Raw genomic sequence first — 20,000 nt, 5'->3', positions numbered from 1 at the left:
TATTTTCCATCCTTTTTCATTTTCTCCCTTTTTCTTTTTCCTCCGTGATATCACTATTATTTCTATTCACAATCAGTTCGATGCTAAATAAGGAATATAACTGACTACGACCATTGGATAAAAAGGAAGGGAAGATGAAACAATGACGGGATCGTTAAGAATAATATCTTGCAATTAAATGTCACCTTTCTTCGTCATAATAATTTAACGAGAAAGTTATCTTTAGATCCATGTAGATCTTTACTTCGGTTTATTGTACATCTTGATATTTTAATTTCATTAAAATTGTCGTAACGCATTTCATCGTTTCAACCTACATAATACTACATGTATATCAAAAGTCGAGAAAATTATCTTTAACAAATGATTTTAATTAGATGTTACGATTAATGAATTAAAACGATATTAATCAATATAGATCGTTATTTCGATTTACCATAAATCTTGATATTTTAATTTCATTAAAATCGTCGTAACGCGTTTAATAGTTTCGACATACATAATACATGTATATCGAAAGTCTAGAAAGAGTTGAAAAAAGAAAAAAAATTGTGAGATTATTGGCGAGAACAAGAGCGTCGAACGTGAGCGTTAACTGCCTTTTTGTTCGTCGGGGTGGCGCCGTACACACTTTCGGTGAGATAGAATCCGGATAATGAAAGTGGTGGGGCGGTTGCAATTTGCACGCCGCGGGATTAAGTCCAAGTTTTTCCCCTTTACGGTCGCTCTTTATGTCCCTTTTATGCCATTTTAACGTTACTCAGGCGTTCTCTCTTTCTCACTCTAACACTCTCACGAGCACACCCTCCTCATTCGTCTCTTCTATATCCACCATCGTCCCTATCACCGTGACTCGGAATATACTATCGGCCGTGAACACGCGAGAACGAATACTAAATTTGACGTTTCTGCGAACTATGAAAAGTGTTATAACGTTAAGGATTACTTTTGACCACGTGAATACTTATTGTTACATTAAATTTATATACAGATACATTTTTCTTGTATTACTTTTCAAATCGATTTGTCCCATACATTTTTTAAATAAATATATTCGTAGATAAATTAATTATGCGAAAATTCGAATATATCGAAGAATTTTCCATTGGAAATGTTGTTAGTTAAATACTATCTATTGAAAGTAACGTACTGGATTATTTTTTGATCCTTTTTTTTTTTCGACATCAAAAGAAACTCTCTCTCTCTCTCTCTCTCTCCCTCTCTCTCTCTCTCTTTCTCTCTCTTTACGTCTTGCTTTTTTAATTTGCACAAAATTAAAATAAAAGTAGGTAACCTGGTACTCATTAGTTCGCGTCCGTTTAAAGTCCGCTTAAAAAGCATAGGATTATAATCGTGCCACTGACGTTTATTTTTCCTTAAACTTTCTCTCAGCCTGTGTACTACCACTATTGCCAATTCCGCTTTATCCTGTTTCTCTAAACTCTTTAGACCTCCGTCTTTTCATTGAAATTTTCCTTCAACCCCCGTACCCCAGTTTTGTTTCTTCTTTATTTGCCCCATCCCACTCCTCATGGTTTTCTATTTCCTTTTTATTTATTTATTTATTTTTTTCTTTTCTTCATAACATCGACGCGAAGCATACTCTTCCGCGAATATTAATTTTCCATCCGTCCAATCGATACGCAACGAAACGAAACAACTAATTTCTAGTAGAGCAAAGTTTTTTGACTATTAAAGAATAAGCGTACGTAACTTAATGAATTTAACTTCTTGATCGTTAACTGCGAAAAGAAAATAAATATTCATCGTATAATATTCTATCTCGGAAGGTAAGAACTTAGAAAATTTTCCATAAGATTACCATAGAAAATAGATATATATTCCGGTAAACGTAGCCGGGGCAACAAATATTTAAGAATGCTCGTAATAATTTCCCGTCAAAGTTCCTCGGTTCAAAGTTTTTCAAAAAGTTTCAATTCCTTTCGTAAGGAAAAAGGAGTTTTCTACGGGGTTGGGGAGAGAGAGAGAGAGAGAGAGAGAGAGAGAGAGAGAGAGAGAGAGAGAGAAAGGGAGGGGGGCGAGGGAGAGAGAGAGAAGGTTTGCAAGAGAGAGAACTAGAAAATTTCAGGCCGGTTTATTTCTACGGGCGTTTTACTTCCCCCGAAAGACATTCGAATTCCTTCCAATTTCTCCGTAGGGAGAAAAAGGGAAAACTTCGGCCTTTCACGAACTTTATCAAATCTTTTTTGAAAATTCGAGTGGGTATGATTCCGATTTTCCGTGAAACGGACGGACGAACGATAACAATAAGTTAATTTATCTTTTATCCTATTGCCAAGTCCAATTTCTTCTTCGTAATTCCTTTACACGTTAGGGATTTTCACCATACACGTATATCCTACCCTTTCTCTCTCTCTCTCTCTCTCTCTCTCTCTTTCTCCCTTGTCATTTGATAAGCTCAATTTGTCCTCCTGAAAGGAATAAGGGCTCGACCAGAAATCTCCGAACGATATTACAAGGATTTTCTGAAATTCACCGAAAACTTATCCGTCTATAAAATTTAACGATTTTCTCAAAGAATCGTTACTATCATGTCGATTTAACCTTATCTCTTTCTCTATCGAACAAAACTCCTTTGATTGTTATAGGCGGAGATCGAAAATCGTGATATCCTCCGCGAAGCCCGAAGACAGCGGCAGATACGAGTGCATTGCCGAGAGTACTTCAGGTCACCGGGCCTCCCTTGCGGCCCAACTTCTAGTCGCACACGATACCAGAATTCCGGAGACAAGTAAGTACGACGACGTATCTTATGAAATAAATTGAATTTTTATTAGTTATCCCGGGGTAAAGAAAAAAAAAAAAAAATACTCTTCCATACAACTTTTCGTTAATGAAATTTTTAAAGATTAATTCGCAAATCGTATACTTTTTGATGTACTTCGATTACATTTTCAAAATGCAATCGGATTATTAGCGATAAGAAAGAGAAACGCTTTATATACAATACATTCTCGTACATTTAATAAAGAGAGAAAACAAAAAAAAAATATATATATATATATACACATTTAGATTTTTTTCCAAAATTTTCACAGGTCAAAATTTATCATAGATAAAAGTGTCCAAGCAAAAATGAATATTACATTGGTAACTACTAATAGGAATGACGTGACGTAACAAACTGACCACTACCACTGACTACGTAGAACCATTCGTCATTATACAACTAGCAACTTTTCGTGGGTAACCGCTGCTCGCCGCCAACGTGAGAGTACTCCGCTTGTCGGTAAAGTTTTCAAATATTTTGAGATTCGTGTTCCAGATATGTACGAGAGTCCGACAGTCACTGTTGAAAATGGAATGACGTTTGAAAAGATCCGGTACATGGCGGGAGTAACAAAGTTTTCATGATATTTTAATTAATACATATACAAATTGTTCTACCGATTTGAAAAGAATTATGTCCTGAAAAAAAAAATTTTTTTTGAAATGGGTCGTGTACGAAAGAAGAAAAAAAAAAGAACAGGAAGAAAGGAAGGAAGAGAGAGAGAGAGAGAGAGAGAGAGAGAAAAAAAAGGAAGAAAGAAAGAAAGAATAAATCGATACCAAGGACATTTCTTTTTTCTTTTCTTTTCTTTTTAAATTGTCCATGGAAAACGAAAGATCGTCGATCATTTTGTCCGGAAGAAAAATGAACTTGGTAGCGGAGCTTATACGACGAAATCCACGTTTATCCCCTTGTCGTTTCGCCATTTCCTGGATCTAAACGAAAACGAGCTAAGTCGCTAGCGGAAAGATCGCAACCGAGGAGACGTTCGGTACCGACGACGACGATGACGACGTCGCCGCCTCCATTGCCGCCGCGAACAAGTGTTCTTCCTACAAGAGATATACGAGGCTATCGCTTTACCGACATTGTGTCGTTTACGATGGTCATTTCGCGTAACGACGTGCTGGAAACATTCGCAGTATACATACATAAACGTCCGAGGCAGACCGCATTAATGCGAAACGCGTTGATCGATCGTCCTTTCTCCTCTATCTCTCTTTCTCTCTCTCTCTCTAAAAGACGAATCCGTTCGCGTTTATATACATCGTAACGAAAACTTTGACGATCCTATCTCCCATTGGAAATTGAAAATAATACGAACACACACACACACACACACACACACACATATATATATATATATATATATATATAGGCGAGGAGATAGCGATCATTTCTCTCTTATACGATTCCTATCTCTGTACAATCTCTTCGCTACAGGTGGTCATACATATGTACGCATATAAGCATGTGCATTCGAATTAAGTCCAAATCATACTTGGATTAATTCCAGGATGCACGTTCGCTCGAGAAACGAGAAACGTTTCGTCGAATTTGGTCGTTACGTTAGGTAGTAGAACGGCCTAAAGTCTGATATACTTAATCAGGATTAAATCGGGATTAGTACGTCAAACTAGTTGTAACGGTTTATAAATTTACAAGAGATTAAAGTTAACAATAAAATGCAAAGGCTTATAGGAGATTAGTTAATATCGAACGAAAGATGTTAAAGTTTAACATCTTCATATCGAATCTGTATACATAAATCTCAATTAAATTTTAATTACATATGTACGTATCTGTAAATATTTATCTGTATCGTGTAACATCATACTTATAGGCGATTAGTTAGTATCGAACGAAAGATGTTAAAGTTTAACATCTTCATATCGAATCTATATACATAAATCTCAATTAAATTTTAATTACATATGTACGTATCTGTAAATATTTATCTGTATCGTGTAACATCATACTTTATCTCGTAATTCAATCAAAATGAAGAGAAAAAGACTGGGAAAGAAATTTGACAAGAGACTTTTCATTTGGAGAAACAGTAGGTAGGTATGTCGCAGGTGATAAACCGAGGATTACGCACCTGATGCGATAATGCCTGCATGGTTCAGCGATTCGAGGTAGAACCGGCAAAGCTTGCGGTTCGCCGCTGCGCTCACGCCGCAAGCTCGTATGACGGACAAAGGACGACAATTACAACCCTGGCAGCACAGTGTCAGAGTTTCATATAGCTCTGGGCAACTGATGGCGGGTCAGCAGGCCGTTTCTCTGTATATCTCTCTCCCTCTCTCTTTATCTATCTGTATATATATATATTTCTCTCTCTCTCTCTCTCTCTCACTCATTCACTCTGTAACCACTCCAGTTCTATATACACGGTGACTCGACAAGTCCTGATCCGTTTCCCTCGCGAGACAGGCCTATAGTGAAATGGTAAAGCCGTCGTTTCACGTTCTGTGGCATTAAGATATCTGGCTCCCTTTATCTCTATTCAACCCCATCATTCGCTATTCTATTCTTACTCATTTACTAATTTCCTTTCCCCACAATACTCCCGTGACATGTTCTTTCTCCTTGCACGTGCTTTCGATCTAATCGATCCATTCCAATATCCAATCCCCATTTTCTTTCTCTCTCTCTCTCTCTCTCTCTCTCTCTCTCTCTCTCTCTCTCTCTTTCTCTCTCTCCTTCTCTTTCTCCCCTCCCCCATCATCATTATCATTGAGTTATTTGAGTTATTTGTACCTTACACGAGTCTCATATTGCCGTACTATGGAATACAAGCTATTTGATATTAAGCGACATCAAACGAATAAACGGATTTTAATTACGGCAAAATTTCATCTCGTTATCGTATTTTATATTATCCCATAAGTATCGTTTATCATTTAGAATTGAACATTCCTGCGGTAAAGTATAATGATATTTGTTTATTCGAGGTGTGTTTGTTAGCTAATTTTCGAAGTACCAATAAATAAATAAGTATACATTGGTAAAGGAATTATATTTGATTAAATGTACATCGATCGAACGATCGAACGATTTTCATTTAACAAATGAATCAAATATTATTATAACGTATTAACATCATATTTATTTCTATTGTAATTATTAAATGACGAACATTTAAATTTTGTTTAACTTAATCATTAAATCTTAATATTATAACTTCTTACTCTTAAAGGATCTTATTAAGATCCTTTGAAAAAGATTCAAACTCTCGTATCGTTGGACAAGTAGTTTGTATTAAATATTAGCCCTCGACAAAGACACCGTAGTACGATAACAAGCCGTTTACTCGATTCGTCAACTGCTCTAACTTACACAAAAGTAAGTTGGAAAGTGGAAGTACAGCGCGTTGCCCAAAGTTAACTTTGTTCTCGTAAATAACGAAATTTCAAATAACACAGCTGAGTTGTAATAGGCGAAATGTTTTCTTTTACGTTTAAGCATTTAATTTCATTTAGTAAAATACGTCAATGGCCATCCAACGGATATATTTGTTTTAAAATAACATTGCGATTAAGTAAATAAATTGTGCGGGGGAAAAGAGAAAAAAAAACAAAGAAAAAAAAAGGAAATGAAAAAGACGATGAAACTTAACTTATTGATTTAACATCGGAGAAAGAAAGGAACGAACGATTGTACAAAAATTATAATTATTGTTTGATTATCATTTTTTTGGTAAAAAAAAAAAAAAAAAAAAAAGAAAAAAAAAAATTTCAACGACGAAAATTCTCGATTACGAGATGTCACGTGATATTCGTCGTCAGTACGGAACTGAAAATAATGGTGAGATGCGACGGAGACGAAAAGAAAAAAAAAACTTGACGACCCTTCCCTGACAACTAGAAAATCTGTTGAATGTAACTCCCTCATAGAGAAAGTACAGCCACTGGTGTTTCATTCTCTCTCTCTCTCTCTCTCTCTCTCTCTCTCTCTCTCTCTCTCTCCATCTCTCTCTGTCTCTCTCTCTCTCCATCTCTCTCTGTCTCTCTCTCTCTCCACCCTTTCATATTCCACATTAATGCCTACGCTTCGTGCTTAAGTTACGCGGCAGAAATTCTCGAGTGGCCAAACACTTAGCGTGTGAAGCGGAAGACTTGGATATTGCACGGTTGCAAGTAGTATTTCGTATTCCTTAGGCGTACATTTCTCTTTACGAGAGGGAGAGAGAGAGAGAGAGAGAGAGAGAGAAAGAAAGAGAAAATGGCAAAAATTATCGTTTGAAAAAAATATAAAGCTCGTGCTGATAAAATCCGATGAAATTTCAGTATAAAGTTTCATTTCTTTTTTTTCTTTTTTTCTTTTTTTTTCTTTTTTTTTTTTTCAATTAAGTGTCGGCTTTTTAAGAAACAAGAATCGGGTTCTATAAGCTCTCCCCTAGTACATTATCTAATGAATCTTTGTAAATGATCGCACGTCTTTTCTTCGCATTAGGAAGGAGAGTAGAAAGATTTAAAAGATGTAGAGGAGCACGCGAACCTGTGAAAAATATTGCTCATGACACGAAAGAGGCGTACTCTCTAATGGAAAGTGGAAAATAATGAGAACTCAACTTACTTTATATTAATGTGAAACTAAACTTGATACATATTCGTCAAAGTAAAAATAAGAAATAGAAGAAGAAGAAGAAGAAGAAGAAGAGGAAGAAGAGAAAGAAGAAGAAGACTTAGAAGACGAAGACGAAGATGAATATAATGATAATGAAAAAGAAAAGGAGACAAATCTAAAAATGAACGATCATAATGATTTCAACGTTATCGTTATTTATAAACTATTATATAAAGAAAAAGAATAAAATGAGAACGTCGTTGATAACGTTAAAAACGAATGAAATTAAGAACGAAAGATAAGAGAACGAAAAGATTATTGATAATAATAAGAAGACCGAAGAAATGAGAAGAGGAGAAGCAATTATAAACGGAAGTTGAACTTCTTAGGATATCATAGTGTTCGTGTAATAGTCGTATCGTATTTTCTAGAATTATTCGCTTAGCAAATGCACATCGTACTTGCAGGTCGAAAGGGTACGTAACGCAACGACGTGAGCATATAATTCTTACGGAATTAATTAGAACGAGAAAAGACAAAGGAGTAGGAGTAACAATAAGAGTAAGAAAGATGGATACATAGAAAGAAAGAGAGAGAGAGAGAGAGAGAGAGAGAGATTGAGAGAGAGAAAGAGATCTTACGCGATATTTCGCGAAGAGGTATATCTATCTTGTTTCTCTCCCTGTTCATGGAACCAAAACGAATAGGAAAATTTTCAGAGGAAAATCCGTGGTTATTACTATATGTCCCACTTTTATCTCAAAGTAATTCGGAAATAAAGTATGTCGGTCATAAAGCGAATCTACGACTCTAAAGTTATGCCTAATATAGATGTGTACCAACATACATGTGTACGTAATATATCCGTAAACTAGGGAGTTTATAGATCACGTTCGTATCTTTTGACATTAAATCGTTGCAGTTATACTCTCTATATGTTACTTTGATAGCACCGCAAATGTATACCGGCGATTTTCAACGTTATGACAAAAGTTCGTGACGCGAACTAAAGTTGCAAAATGACTTTATGTTATAAGGATAGAAAAAAAAAATAAAATAAAAGGAAAGAAAGGAAGAAAATGTGATAACTAGGATGAAAATGGAAAGGAGAAACAATAAAAAATAAAAATAAAAAGGAGTAATAATGAAAGATCGGATAATGAAAAATCGGAAGGTACATAGACGTTAGAACGTTCGATGGAGAGAAGAAAAAAAAATTATTATAGAGAGACATATATATATATATTTTCTTTGCGAGATATCTACGAACAAATATTTTTCCTAAATTCACGTCAATAGAGAAATACTTCAGTCTCGACTAGAAACAGTCTTTACCTACGTCTTTGTTTGGCAGTGAAAGAGAGTGAGAGAGAGAGAGAGAGAACTCAAGAGTCTCATCTCGGGTGCTTCCGGCAAAGCGAATTTTCATGTCACTTGGCGTTCTTCGAAACATCGCTTTGCGTTCGCCTCGATACGCATCGAAGAAGACGTCGTCAAATCTACGAACTGAAATAAAACGACAGAAACTTCGAGCTCGTTTAACACCCGAGGGGATGCGTTAAAGGAATCGATGCGGATTACAAGAAACAGTATTTCATTTTATATAGATCGTTAATATATAGATATTAATTTATTTTCATTTCGAATAGTTTATAAAATATATTCCTTTTATCGAAAGAGAAAAAGAGAGAGAAAAAACTAGAGAAAGAGAGAAAGAGAGAGAGAGAGAGAGGGAGAGAGAGCGAGAGAGAGAGAGAGAGCTGAAAACTTGAAAAAAAAAAAATCATTGAATTACGAAAAAATAAACAATTATGTAAATAATTGAAGCCATTTGAGAAAAAAATTCCGACATAGGAATCTCTTGAATCTCGAATATAGGAAAGTATTGCGTCGGGTTTAGTCGTACCGAATACTGTCTGGCGTCTCTACAAATTCCGATTCTCTTCTCCCTTTGCTGGATAAACAGACGGGCGAAACCGGTCTGTGTCTGACTATACTCTTCTCTTACTACTTACTAAACGCAGACCTTGCTCATACGTATACGTCCGTCTCGTCTAGTCCGTTGAATTCTGCAAGCTTTTTCCGCTATGCGTTCTTTCTCCCATTTCTCTTTCTTTCCTCTTTTCCTTTATCGTAATATATATATATATATATATATATATATATATATATATATATAGCATATAGCATATAGCATGGAAAGTGAGAGGTATTTCAACTGAAAAAGAAAAGATGACTCTCTATTGAAGAATTATACCATTTATACATTATACGTATATATATATATATGTATATATATATATATACGTAGACATTTCAAAAGAAAATTCCAAAAGAAAATTGATCAAATCCATGGAAAAAACTTTTTTATCTTGTCTTTTATATAACGAATATTAAAACGATGGTATTTTAAAATGAATGATACGTGATATTAATATTTCTATTCGAATCAATCAAAACTCTATTAGATATGAAAATAATAATAATTTTAAAAATAGATCCATGAAAATCATTAGAAGGGATATGAGAAACTCGTCAAATTTCTCGACGTACGTATATATATTGTATTACAAATAGTTGAAATAGATGAACCCGTGCATCACAAATACGAGAGTGAATAGAGAGAGAACGGGAGGATGGGAGGTAGAGAGAGAGAGAGAGAGAGAGAGAGAGAGAGCCGTCATTTCGATAATCGAAAATGGTTCGGAGAATTTGAAGTTCGCACGAAGATTCGATCACCGCTTGCGATTAACGCACGATTTTGCGTCGTCGCTATCAGCGATGCCAACAATGCCGATCCTAAAGCTCATCCTCGCGAGTCGGTCGCAAGCAAAGCGACGTTTGACGTGCATGCATTCGCACACGATCAACGACAAACACAACGAGACGACGAAAAATCTGTCTGTCAAATATTTGAGAGAATTCACGGATAAGCCCGATACGTCAAGCGTCCCATTTCTCTCGAGTCGATATTTTATTTTGTCGCTCGTACAGAATTCCCGACCATTAACTGGTAATGAACAAACAGACGGCAAAACGTTCGAATTCGCTCGCCTAATCATCGATCTTCGATCCCTCGATAGGTTCCGTTAATGACGCCCGATGAGACCAATAGTCTCTGGGCATTGTTACAACCTGGCATCGATGATATCATTCTCTATGAGAATATAGAAAAAAAAAAAAAAAAGAAAAAAAAAAGAAAGAAAAAAAAATTACTATCTGTAATCTCCTTAAAAACTTGAGATTGAAAAGTGTTTTATGAATCTTTATGTAATGAAAAAAAAAAAAAGAAAGAAAAAAAAAGAAAGAAAAAGGAAAAGAAAAAAGAGAAAAAGAACAATAAAATAAACTAGAAAGATATAATGTATAAATACGTCCATTGGACAATCGGATTTTCCAAGAGAAACGAATTCCATTGAAATCTTTACTCTCCTAACTATACATATAACGTATACACATACATACATATATATATATGCGATAGATTCGGACGACGTATAATTAACAAGCTCAACCTTGCTCGTTCGAACAAAAACTACGGAATACGTTCGTCTATATAAGGGAAACGAAATTTAGATTATCTCTGTGAAACCCCACAGGGACATGTGTGGCTCGAAATTAAATACGATTTCATTGAGGAAGGAAAGAGGAGGGAAAAAGTAGGAGGGGAGATACCAATCTCGAATACATTCCAGCTACGTTCGACGAGTTTTCAAAAAGGCCAATTTTCGCTTCGTTTACTTGACGCGTGAAGACAAAAGAGGTCAACCTGTTTCCTTTTCCTCTTTCCCTCTCTTTCTCTCCCTCTTTATCTTTCTACCTTCCTCTCTATCTATCTATCTTTCTCTCTCTCTCTCTCTCTCTCTCTTTCTTTCTTTCTCTCTTAATGCAAATAACACGGATCAAGTTGATTAGATAACGGAGCTGCCGCAGAGTGAATCTCGACTCGAATTATGTAAGAGAAGGGTGAAGAGATTGACTCTAACTTGGAAACTATGTGATGTTAGGAGAAACTAAACTAAGAAACGTGCCACCATCCCTCTGAGCTCTTTCGTTTCGTTGATCCTTACGTGTTGACGACCTCGGAATCATCGAGTCTTACTACTTCATGTATTTACTCGATACAAACTTTGCCAAAGTTATAACCATCCTCTAGTCCCACGCGTGATAATATAATAACTACCGTAGAGATTCTAATGTTATCAGATATATTCCACCATCTACGTGTATTATATTTCTTTAATTCGCATCATTTAACTCTTTGTAATCGATTATAAAACATTCTATCGTAATCGAGATAAATATCCGTGTTTTCATCGAATATTGGTTACCATTGGAAAGTTATTTGAAAAAAAAAAAAAAGAAAAAAAAAGAAAAGAAAAGAAATGAGAGAGAAAAAAAAAGAGAAAGAAAAATCAAAGATCGGACTTAGCTTAAATATAGAAGACGGGTCCCTAGTCGAATTTAAATATAATCCGTATCTAAATTTTCAATGGAGATTGCCTGGCCGTTACGAAACGAAACGTGGACTATAATCGTGTGAGTGTTCGACCAGTATGCGGCAGTAACTACTGTAATAAAATAGCAGAGTATAAAGTCGTACATACATCCGAATACTGCACCCGGGAGGCAGTTAAATATAATCGAACGTAATCAAATGTATCTTTCGCGAGAGTCACCTCGCGGGAGTTTTATCTATCTTTTGTGCATAAACGTGGGCATAAAAAAAAAAAGAATGTTTTTTCTTTTTTTTATCAAAACGAATATCACGCAATTTTCAATATTCACAAATCGATACTCATATGATTTCTGTTAAGTTAGAAATTGAAAAAGAAATTATCAAAGAGAAAGAGAGAGAGAGAGAGAGAGAGAGAGAGAATCGAGAGAAATCGATTCACGATCTCAGAGAACACCTAACAACGTAATGAAAGCCGATTGGAGAATTTGGTGTGCCAATAATATTAACCACGTTCGGGGACAGAGTAGGAACGTACTCGCGAGAGCGCTAACAAACGGTTTAGCACGCGGAAACCGTAGTTGGTAGAGTACGATGGAGAGAATTCCGTGCGGCACGGAGCTCTCACAATAGAGGTAGCTCGATGAATAGATATGATCTGTTTGCTGGGCCACCGTCGGTATCATCATCGGCATACGTCATCAGAGAAACGGCATATGTACATTGCCGCTTAACCCACCTCTCTCCCCGGTATCCTCTTCATCCCTTCTCATTCCATCGTTTCTCACATCCAACGTTTCATTCCAACATTTCATTCCATCTTTCCTGACACTCCCGATCCAAGGCACGTTATTATTCGATAACGAATTTATTCGTTGACTCATTAACAGAACGAAACACTTTCACCAGTCAAAGACTCAAGGACTTTGAAAGATATTACGTAAGCATAGCGCAAACATCGACCGTCTCACTTCTATTAATTGAGAAACTTTCAAAGACTTCCACTCGACTCCCTTTAAAATCAACGCTTTCCGACTCGGTAATTTTCAAGTCGATCTCTCGACCGTCCGATTTCTCTTGAGGGTTCATTCAATAATGTAACCCATTCATTTCGAATAGAAACTTTGTCTGTCTTCTTTGATAAAAACGAAAAAAAAAGAAAAAAAAAAAAAGAAAAAAACAAGAAAAAGAAAAAGAATAGAATAGAAGAGAAAAAAGGGAACAAAAAAAAAAAAAAAGAAGAAGAAAATTACAGGGAAAAAAGAAAAAAGAACTATGCTCATTGGTTTTATTCGAAATAGAAATTTTCTTTTTCGATGTTCAATAGATGTCGATGTTTTCGTTGATACTAAAACCTCGATAATTATTACCAATATCACCTTTTGTTTACTCTTGGCGTTGACGTTAAGCGAAAAATCTTATCTGCGATGGAATCATCGAAATGGACGCTTTTGTGCAACTTTTTTTCCTTGCCGCTTAGGATATTTGAAAAAAAAAAAATGGCAATACGAGGGATTCTCGAGGGAACAGCAAAGCGATAATAACGGAAGCGTATCGCGAGAGAACGTACGTCACGCGTCCGTGCTTTTTTCCCCCCCCCATTCTCTTCCCCCTTCCTCTTCCTCTTCCTCTCCGATCCTAACCCACCCCTCCCTTACCATTCTTTCTCTACTTTTATTTTTCGTTCGTTCGACGTCATCGAGGCCCACGCAAACTATCGATCATGTACCATGGCATACTTCACGCGATCACACCACCGAAAACTATCTCTACCATTAATCTACGGACCTTTACGGAAGCCATGCAATGTGTACCGATCGAAGCTTATCGATTATTTTCTCACACCTTCTTCTTTTACACATATTTACACTTGTGTAGGTAAACCTACCCTAGTATTATATTTGTGTATATATATATATATGTGTGTGTGTGTGTGTGCGTATAGAGGTGTATATATGTATATATGTATATATGGCCAAATTTCATGGGTGTTCGTTGGTATCTTGTTAAAAGAAAAATACCATATACCAATGGTTCACCCCTTTTAACGCATTGCCACAGCAAAAATGAATTTTTTTCGATGGACACGGTCTGATAATTTGCATTCCGTGTGATTCGCTTTCAACTGTAATAGTACGTTTTGATATTGGACGAATTCGTTCCTCGTTCCTCTCATTCGTTCGTTTCATTTCAATATTTACTCTTCGTCGGTTTAAAAAGCGACCAGCCCGATCGATCGTCATTTGCAAAACAAAACAAAGAGAAAAAAAGAAAAAAAAAAAAAAGAAGAGAAAAAAAAAAAGAAGAAAAAAAAAAGGAAAAAAGAAATTTGCATCGGTAATCGAAACGAGCCCGATAAAAAATTTTCCAAGAAAATTCCTTCGTTACATTCGATTAATGACAACACGATCAATATATACAATAATCAACAAATTCACGTGGACAATGTAGTCGGTTAGTTTCTATCACGAACACAATTTCCGCATTCGTGACTTTAAATTACGTCGCGAATTTTCTCTCGCCTTTTTTTCTTTTTTTTCTTTTTTTTTTCTTTTTAAATATCTTTTTCCTTTCATTTTTCACTTCTTTCAAAATGAAACGAAATAATAACGATATAAATTATAAGTTCAATTCGGAAATCATACGATCGCGTCGTATATTATTATCTTAAATTTTCTTCGCGATAATATTATTTCCTGATTAATCCAAAAGTCGAGATTAATTCAAAAGACATTGTTTTTAAAAACGCAACACGGATAATATTTTCGCGTACTACGTTCTTATTGCATCAATAAAAAGAGAAAAGAAAATAAGGAAAGAAGAAAAGAAAGAAAGATCATAGATCGTGGTTAATTTATTCTCTAATAAATTATTATTAATATTCTAAATTCGATTCTAAATTCAAGTAAATAACGACGATACCTTTTGAGAAAACTTATAGGAAATATTCTAATAACATTTATAACTCTTACACTTAAAGGAGCCATAAAGAAAAGTGTATTAACGTGCTCTTAGGGAAGAGTTTCGAAACTAAATATATGTACGTACATGCTTTTTCGAGAGAGATGGTAGAATGCGGAGAAGGCACGTTCGTAGATACATAGGAAGTAAAAGGGAGCGGCACCTGAGGGTATAATCATCCTTTTACGTTAGCCGGGCGTCATAGGGATGGTACGAAGGCAATCCAACCCCACAAAAAGACCGAACGTTGTATCGTAGCTTCGTTGAAAGAGGTGAAACCAGCGACTTACACTGTCTAAAGATACGCTTCGATCATTAACTCTTGTACATGTAGTAACATCGATAGCTCGCAAGTTGATCGTAAATTCACCTTCTTCGAGATTATATAGACAATGTCGTAAGATAGTTTAAGGAAAGAAAAAAAAAAAAAATAAAAGCTTAGTAATATCTTTTTAAAGTTTCTCTACAAACATTTCATATTAAAATGATTATCATTTTAAGATATATATATATATATATTTTCTGTATGATTAGTTTATATTTATACACATGATTATATCCTTAAGTATAAAACATGCAAAAAAATGATCGGACAAGTTTAAGATTTACTCAAATCCGGTCTTATAGAGTCAGGTCTATATTAAAAAATATGAAAATTAAAAAATTTTAACATGATCTTTGCATGCCTCTCTGAGTTTATCGTAAAGTCAAATAATTATCACTTTACCACGTCTCATTGATCACGCTATACAACGTCCATTTAAAATAATTTTTTGAATTTTTAATACTTAAGGAAGTTATCGTTCATATACATTTAATCCGAATATACTGCATATATATATATATATATATATATATATATATATTTCTTTTATTTTTTTTTTGTTTTCTTTTAACGAAACGAGAAAAAAAGAAGGGAAGGTTTATCTCGCAGGTATTTTTTGTTTGACTTTTTAACGAGGCACGTTATTTTCACATGCACTGCACAGCTAGCTCGAGGCCTCGTTACGACGTTTGTAATGAACGTCGCAACTCGTGTAACCTTTCTCTTACGAAATTGATGCGAATATATAGCTACAATAATAATTCCATCGTGGAACACTCGAAACAACGTATTACATACATATCTACGAATATATATAAAAATACACGTAAAAAAAAAAAAAAAAAAAAAAAAATATATATATATATACATACAATCTACACGTTCGCAAATATATTCGAAGACAATTCGAGAAAGAATTTTTGACGATGGAATTTTTATTTGGTTGGTCAGGTTGACCTAAAAAAAAAAAGATCTTTTTTTCGTCGTAAAAACCAACGATAAATAAAAAAATAAACAAATTAAATCAAGGGAAAGTGGAATGCGATAAGAAAATGAGAAAGAATATCGGTGAAGGGAAAAAGTGAGAAAAGAATGATAGATAGAAAGACAGATAGAAAGAAAAAGAGAAAGAAAGAGAGAGAGAGAGAGAGAGAGAGAAAGAAGTAAGGTCCACATTCGCGTTAAGAAAATGACAAGCGGGAATCGTGGGAAAGTTCATAAAGAGCCAAGTTAAAAGGATATTCAGGCGTGCATGAGTGCGCGCACGCCTATTCAAAAGAGAGATTATAAAAGAGCGATGATTACAACGACGACTACGACGACTACGACGACAGTGATAACGTTAACGTCTAGGATCTCTTTCTCTTTCTCTTTCTCTTTTTCTTTTTCTTTCTCTTTTTGTTACGTAGGAAGACCGATGAAAAGTAAAATCCTTTTTTATTTCTTTCTTCTTTTTTTTCTCTTTTTCTTTTTTTTTTTCCCCATTGCAAACACAAAATTTTAACGGAAACAAGGCGCGAACGTGGCGTTCCAGATTTCGTTTCAGCAGTTCTTCGTAGAACAAGTTAGGATGGGATTGGGTGAAATGGGGTGGTTTGGGTTGGGGGATGAAAACGTGCCATTTCTTTTGATCTCGTGTGCCGTTTCTCTTACAATACGTGCTACGATGTGCACCAGGTTGTCTTCTTCACCGACATTCTCCACTTTGTCCTTCTCCTTCTTCTTCTCCTTCTCTTTCTCCTCCTCCTCCTCCTCCTCCTCCTCCTCCTCTTCCTCCCTCACGTCATTAACAATATCGTCCGCTCGTGCGACCCGAAATTACACGCTGCAATCCGTGAGACAGAACGAAACGAACGCCGAGAGTCGTGCGAATAAGAGAGGAAAGAAAAAAGAAAAAGAAAAAGCAATAGAAAAAAAAAATAGAAAAAAGAAAAAAGAAAAGGATAAAAATAAAAGTAAAAAAGAGAAACAGATACGTGTAACGAGTTTGTATTTGTACGCCGAAACTAGACACACTTTTCTCTACACTGACGAGCCTTAGAAAATTCATGATACTTCCGTTCCCTTAAGGGCCTCTCTGTCTTCCTTCCTCTCTCTCTCTCTCTCTCTCTGTCTCTCTCTCTGTCTCTTTTTTTTATTTTTTTATTTTATTTCTTTTTTCTCCTCTTCCCCTTCTCCACGAAGTTACATTAATACCCTTCAACAACGTTCCATCTTATACCCGCACGAGATCGAATTTTAGCAAATTGCGAAATAATTTCTGAAAATTTATACGAAAAGTTTGAACTCCTATAGAAAGAGTTAAAATTTAAAACCTTAATATTTCCATCGATTTATTGCCCTTTGTTATATTCCTTTGTAAAAGGAAAACGATTGTTTTCCTTTTTCTTCTTTCTTATATTTTTTTTTTCTCTTACAATTCACATTGTGTGTAAACTTTACAGTAGAAGGTTTATAAAATTGACGAGAACAATATACGTAAAAAAGAAAAAAGAAAAAAGGAAAAGAAAAAAATATTAGTAATCCTTTACAGAAAAAGAAGACGAGATTTTTTGTTTTAAATTATATCCAAGATCGATAAGTTCGATTGAACAAAATTTATCTTGTAAAAAAAAAAAAAAATGATATCAATGAAAAAAGTAAAAAAAAAAAGAGAGAGAAGAAACAAACAAATAAATAAATAAATAAATAAATAAATAAAAGAAAAAGGAGAAAAGAAAAGAAAATGTATTATAAAAGTTGTACATAATACAACTGGCTGACTTGAGTGTCCCTAGGAAAAAGGGCGTGGTTTTTGACGTCAGAGCGAGACACTGAGGGCTGGTAACCGAGAATTTCTCGAGTCCGCTACTATTCCAGGTGAACAACAATGTGAAACTATAGTTCGAGTTCGGCGAACTAGCATTGTCACAGCTTGCCACCCGCATTTCAACGTGAAACCGGGTGCATGGATTTTGCGGCTTTCGCGAAAATTCAAGCGACCATGTTCTTTGGCTCATGAACCTGTCGCTCATCTAGGTCGACATGGATCCCAAGTCGATTATTCGCAGATGTTGTAAAACTATTTGTCAAGATATTATAAGACTATTGATTCTCTATAAATTCACGAATTCATCTTATAACAATATAACACTTTTATGTAATTATATTTTGACGAAAAGTTTATAACAATGTTAACAATAAATATGATCGGTATACGAGATATTAATTTCAGAAAAACTATTGTATAATTAACAGAGAAAACCAAGGAAAAATGTGAAAATATAAAATAAAAGAGAGAGAGAGAGAGAGAGAGAGAGAGAGAAATGGGTGTGTTCTCGCGACAGCATATTTCGAATTTCGACGGCATCAGTGAGAACATTAGCTTATGTCAGCAATATCGATGTTGAGTCGATATCGTGAGTCGATCGTAAAAAGATCGTCAGCCGGTCTTATTGAATCTAAGCCTCCTTGTCCGATACGTCAAATATATATATATATATATGTATATATATATATATATTCTAGAAAATAATCCAAGTCTAGAAAATAATCCAAAATGAATAGCAGTCGTTCGAATGTAGAAAAGGTTAAAGAAAGGGTCACGCGCATTAGTCCTTCTCGAATTTCATTTCGACGGGTAACACCTTGCCTTTTTAACGCCCTATACGAACTAAAGCGAAACGTTTATCGTAATAAAACGTAAAAATCTGTAATGGAAAGAAAATCGCACGGATAGCGTTAGACGATTTTAACTTTCGAACTCGAGCTAACTCGATACGAACTTTTTCCTATTTCTTTTTCTTTTTTTGTATTCGAGAGAAAAAGAAAAAAAAAAGAGAGAAAGAGAGAGAGAGAGAGAGAGAGAGAGCTAGGAGTTTTATTCGTTCGCTGGCAAACACACAAGATGCAAATAAATGTTTGCTCTCTTCTCTCCTCTTTTCTTCCCGTTCGATTCAACGACAAACTAAAGTCGATCTACGAAACCGTTCTTTCTTGTCTCCTTCGACCGAACGCTTTCGCTTTTCTTGACACACTTGGAAAATAACGGAAAGCGTTGAAACGATCGTTCGTTCTTTTCTTCGAACGTATCCTCGTACCTCTTGACTTTTCAAATCGCGAAAGAGATTCCTCGATAAAAAAGAAATTACTGAGCATCGCAAAAATCTTCCGAGAAGAGGAGCCGGTAAGACTTCTCTGTTAAAAGGTTCAAGCGTAATATGGACGTCGTTCTTATCCAACACGTCGCAGCACATTTTCACAAAACTGCACGTCGTATTCTCTCTTCCTCCCTCTCTCTCTCTCTCTCCCCTCTCTCTTTCGCTTGTTCGTTTCCTCTATGTTTCTCTTTCCCTACTCTTTCCACGTTCCATCTTCTCTCGTTCTCGCCTGACTTTCAATGTCTTTTTTCTCTCCATACCGGAATGTAAACCTTTTGTCCGTGTCGTAGCGAGTATATATCGTCGTTCTTTTCGAAAGCTCGAGGAAAGCTTCTCTTTTAGAACACGTTGGACTTTTATTGTAACGGATCTTCGCCTAACGTTCAAATCGATGCAACTAAGAAATGAAATAATACGTTTACGTATTAAAATAAATTAATATCATTGAATAATTGTAATTTAAAAGATTGTACATACGTTTCAAAAAGAGAATGTTTTTTTTTTCTTCTTCTCTTATCTTTTTTCTTCTTTTTTTTCTTTTTCTCTCTTTTTTATTTTTCTTTTTTTTTCTTTTTTTTTTTTTTTTTTTTTTTTTTTTCTTAAGAGATTTCAATAAACGAATAATTTCATTCCGACGTGACTAATTAATGACAATTAACTTGAGTATCATTTAATAACATACTCGTTACTCGTTTGTTCTCCATTTAATATTTTAATATTTCACTTTCTCAAAGGAAGAATTTAAATACGTGTCTG

At 35.2% G+C, this 20,000-nt stretch overlaps 1 protein-coding gene across 2 annotated transcripts in view; it reads left to right on the top strand.

The window, feature by feature from the left end:
* Positions 1-20,000, top strand: part of LOC118446102 (protein vein-like) — a 238,565-nt gene that overhangs the window by 169,544 nt on the left and 49,021 nt on the right. For both annotated transcript variants that reach the window (XR_014982663.1, XM_035876376.2), the window contains exon 3: positions 2,610-2,752. Coding sequence is in view for 1 of the 2 variants with exons in the window: in XM_035876376.2 (XP_035732269.2) it covers positions 2,610-2,752 (143 nt within the window). In the remaining variant the exon portion in view is untranslated. The remainder of the gene's footprint in view (positions 1-2,609; positions 2,753-20,000) is intronic.

This window comes from Vespa mandarinia, chromosome 1, assembly GCF_050613455.1.
Source record: "Vespa mandarinia isolate Hongniang chromosome 1, ASM5061345v1, whole genome shotgun sequence".
In the NCBI taxonomy this organism is placed as follows: Eukaryota; Metazoa; Arthropoda; class Insecta; order Hymenoptera; family Vespidae; genus Vespa; species Vespa mandarinia.
The sequence above is the reverse complement of the archived record's forward strand: the minus strand, read 5'-3'. Positions and strand labels throughout refer to the sequence as shown.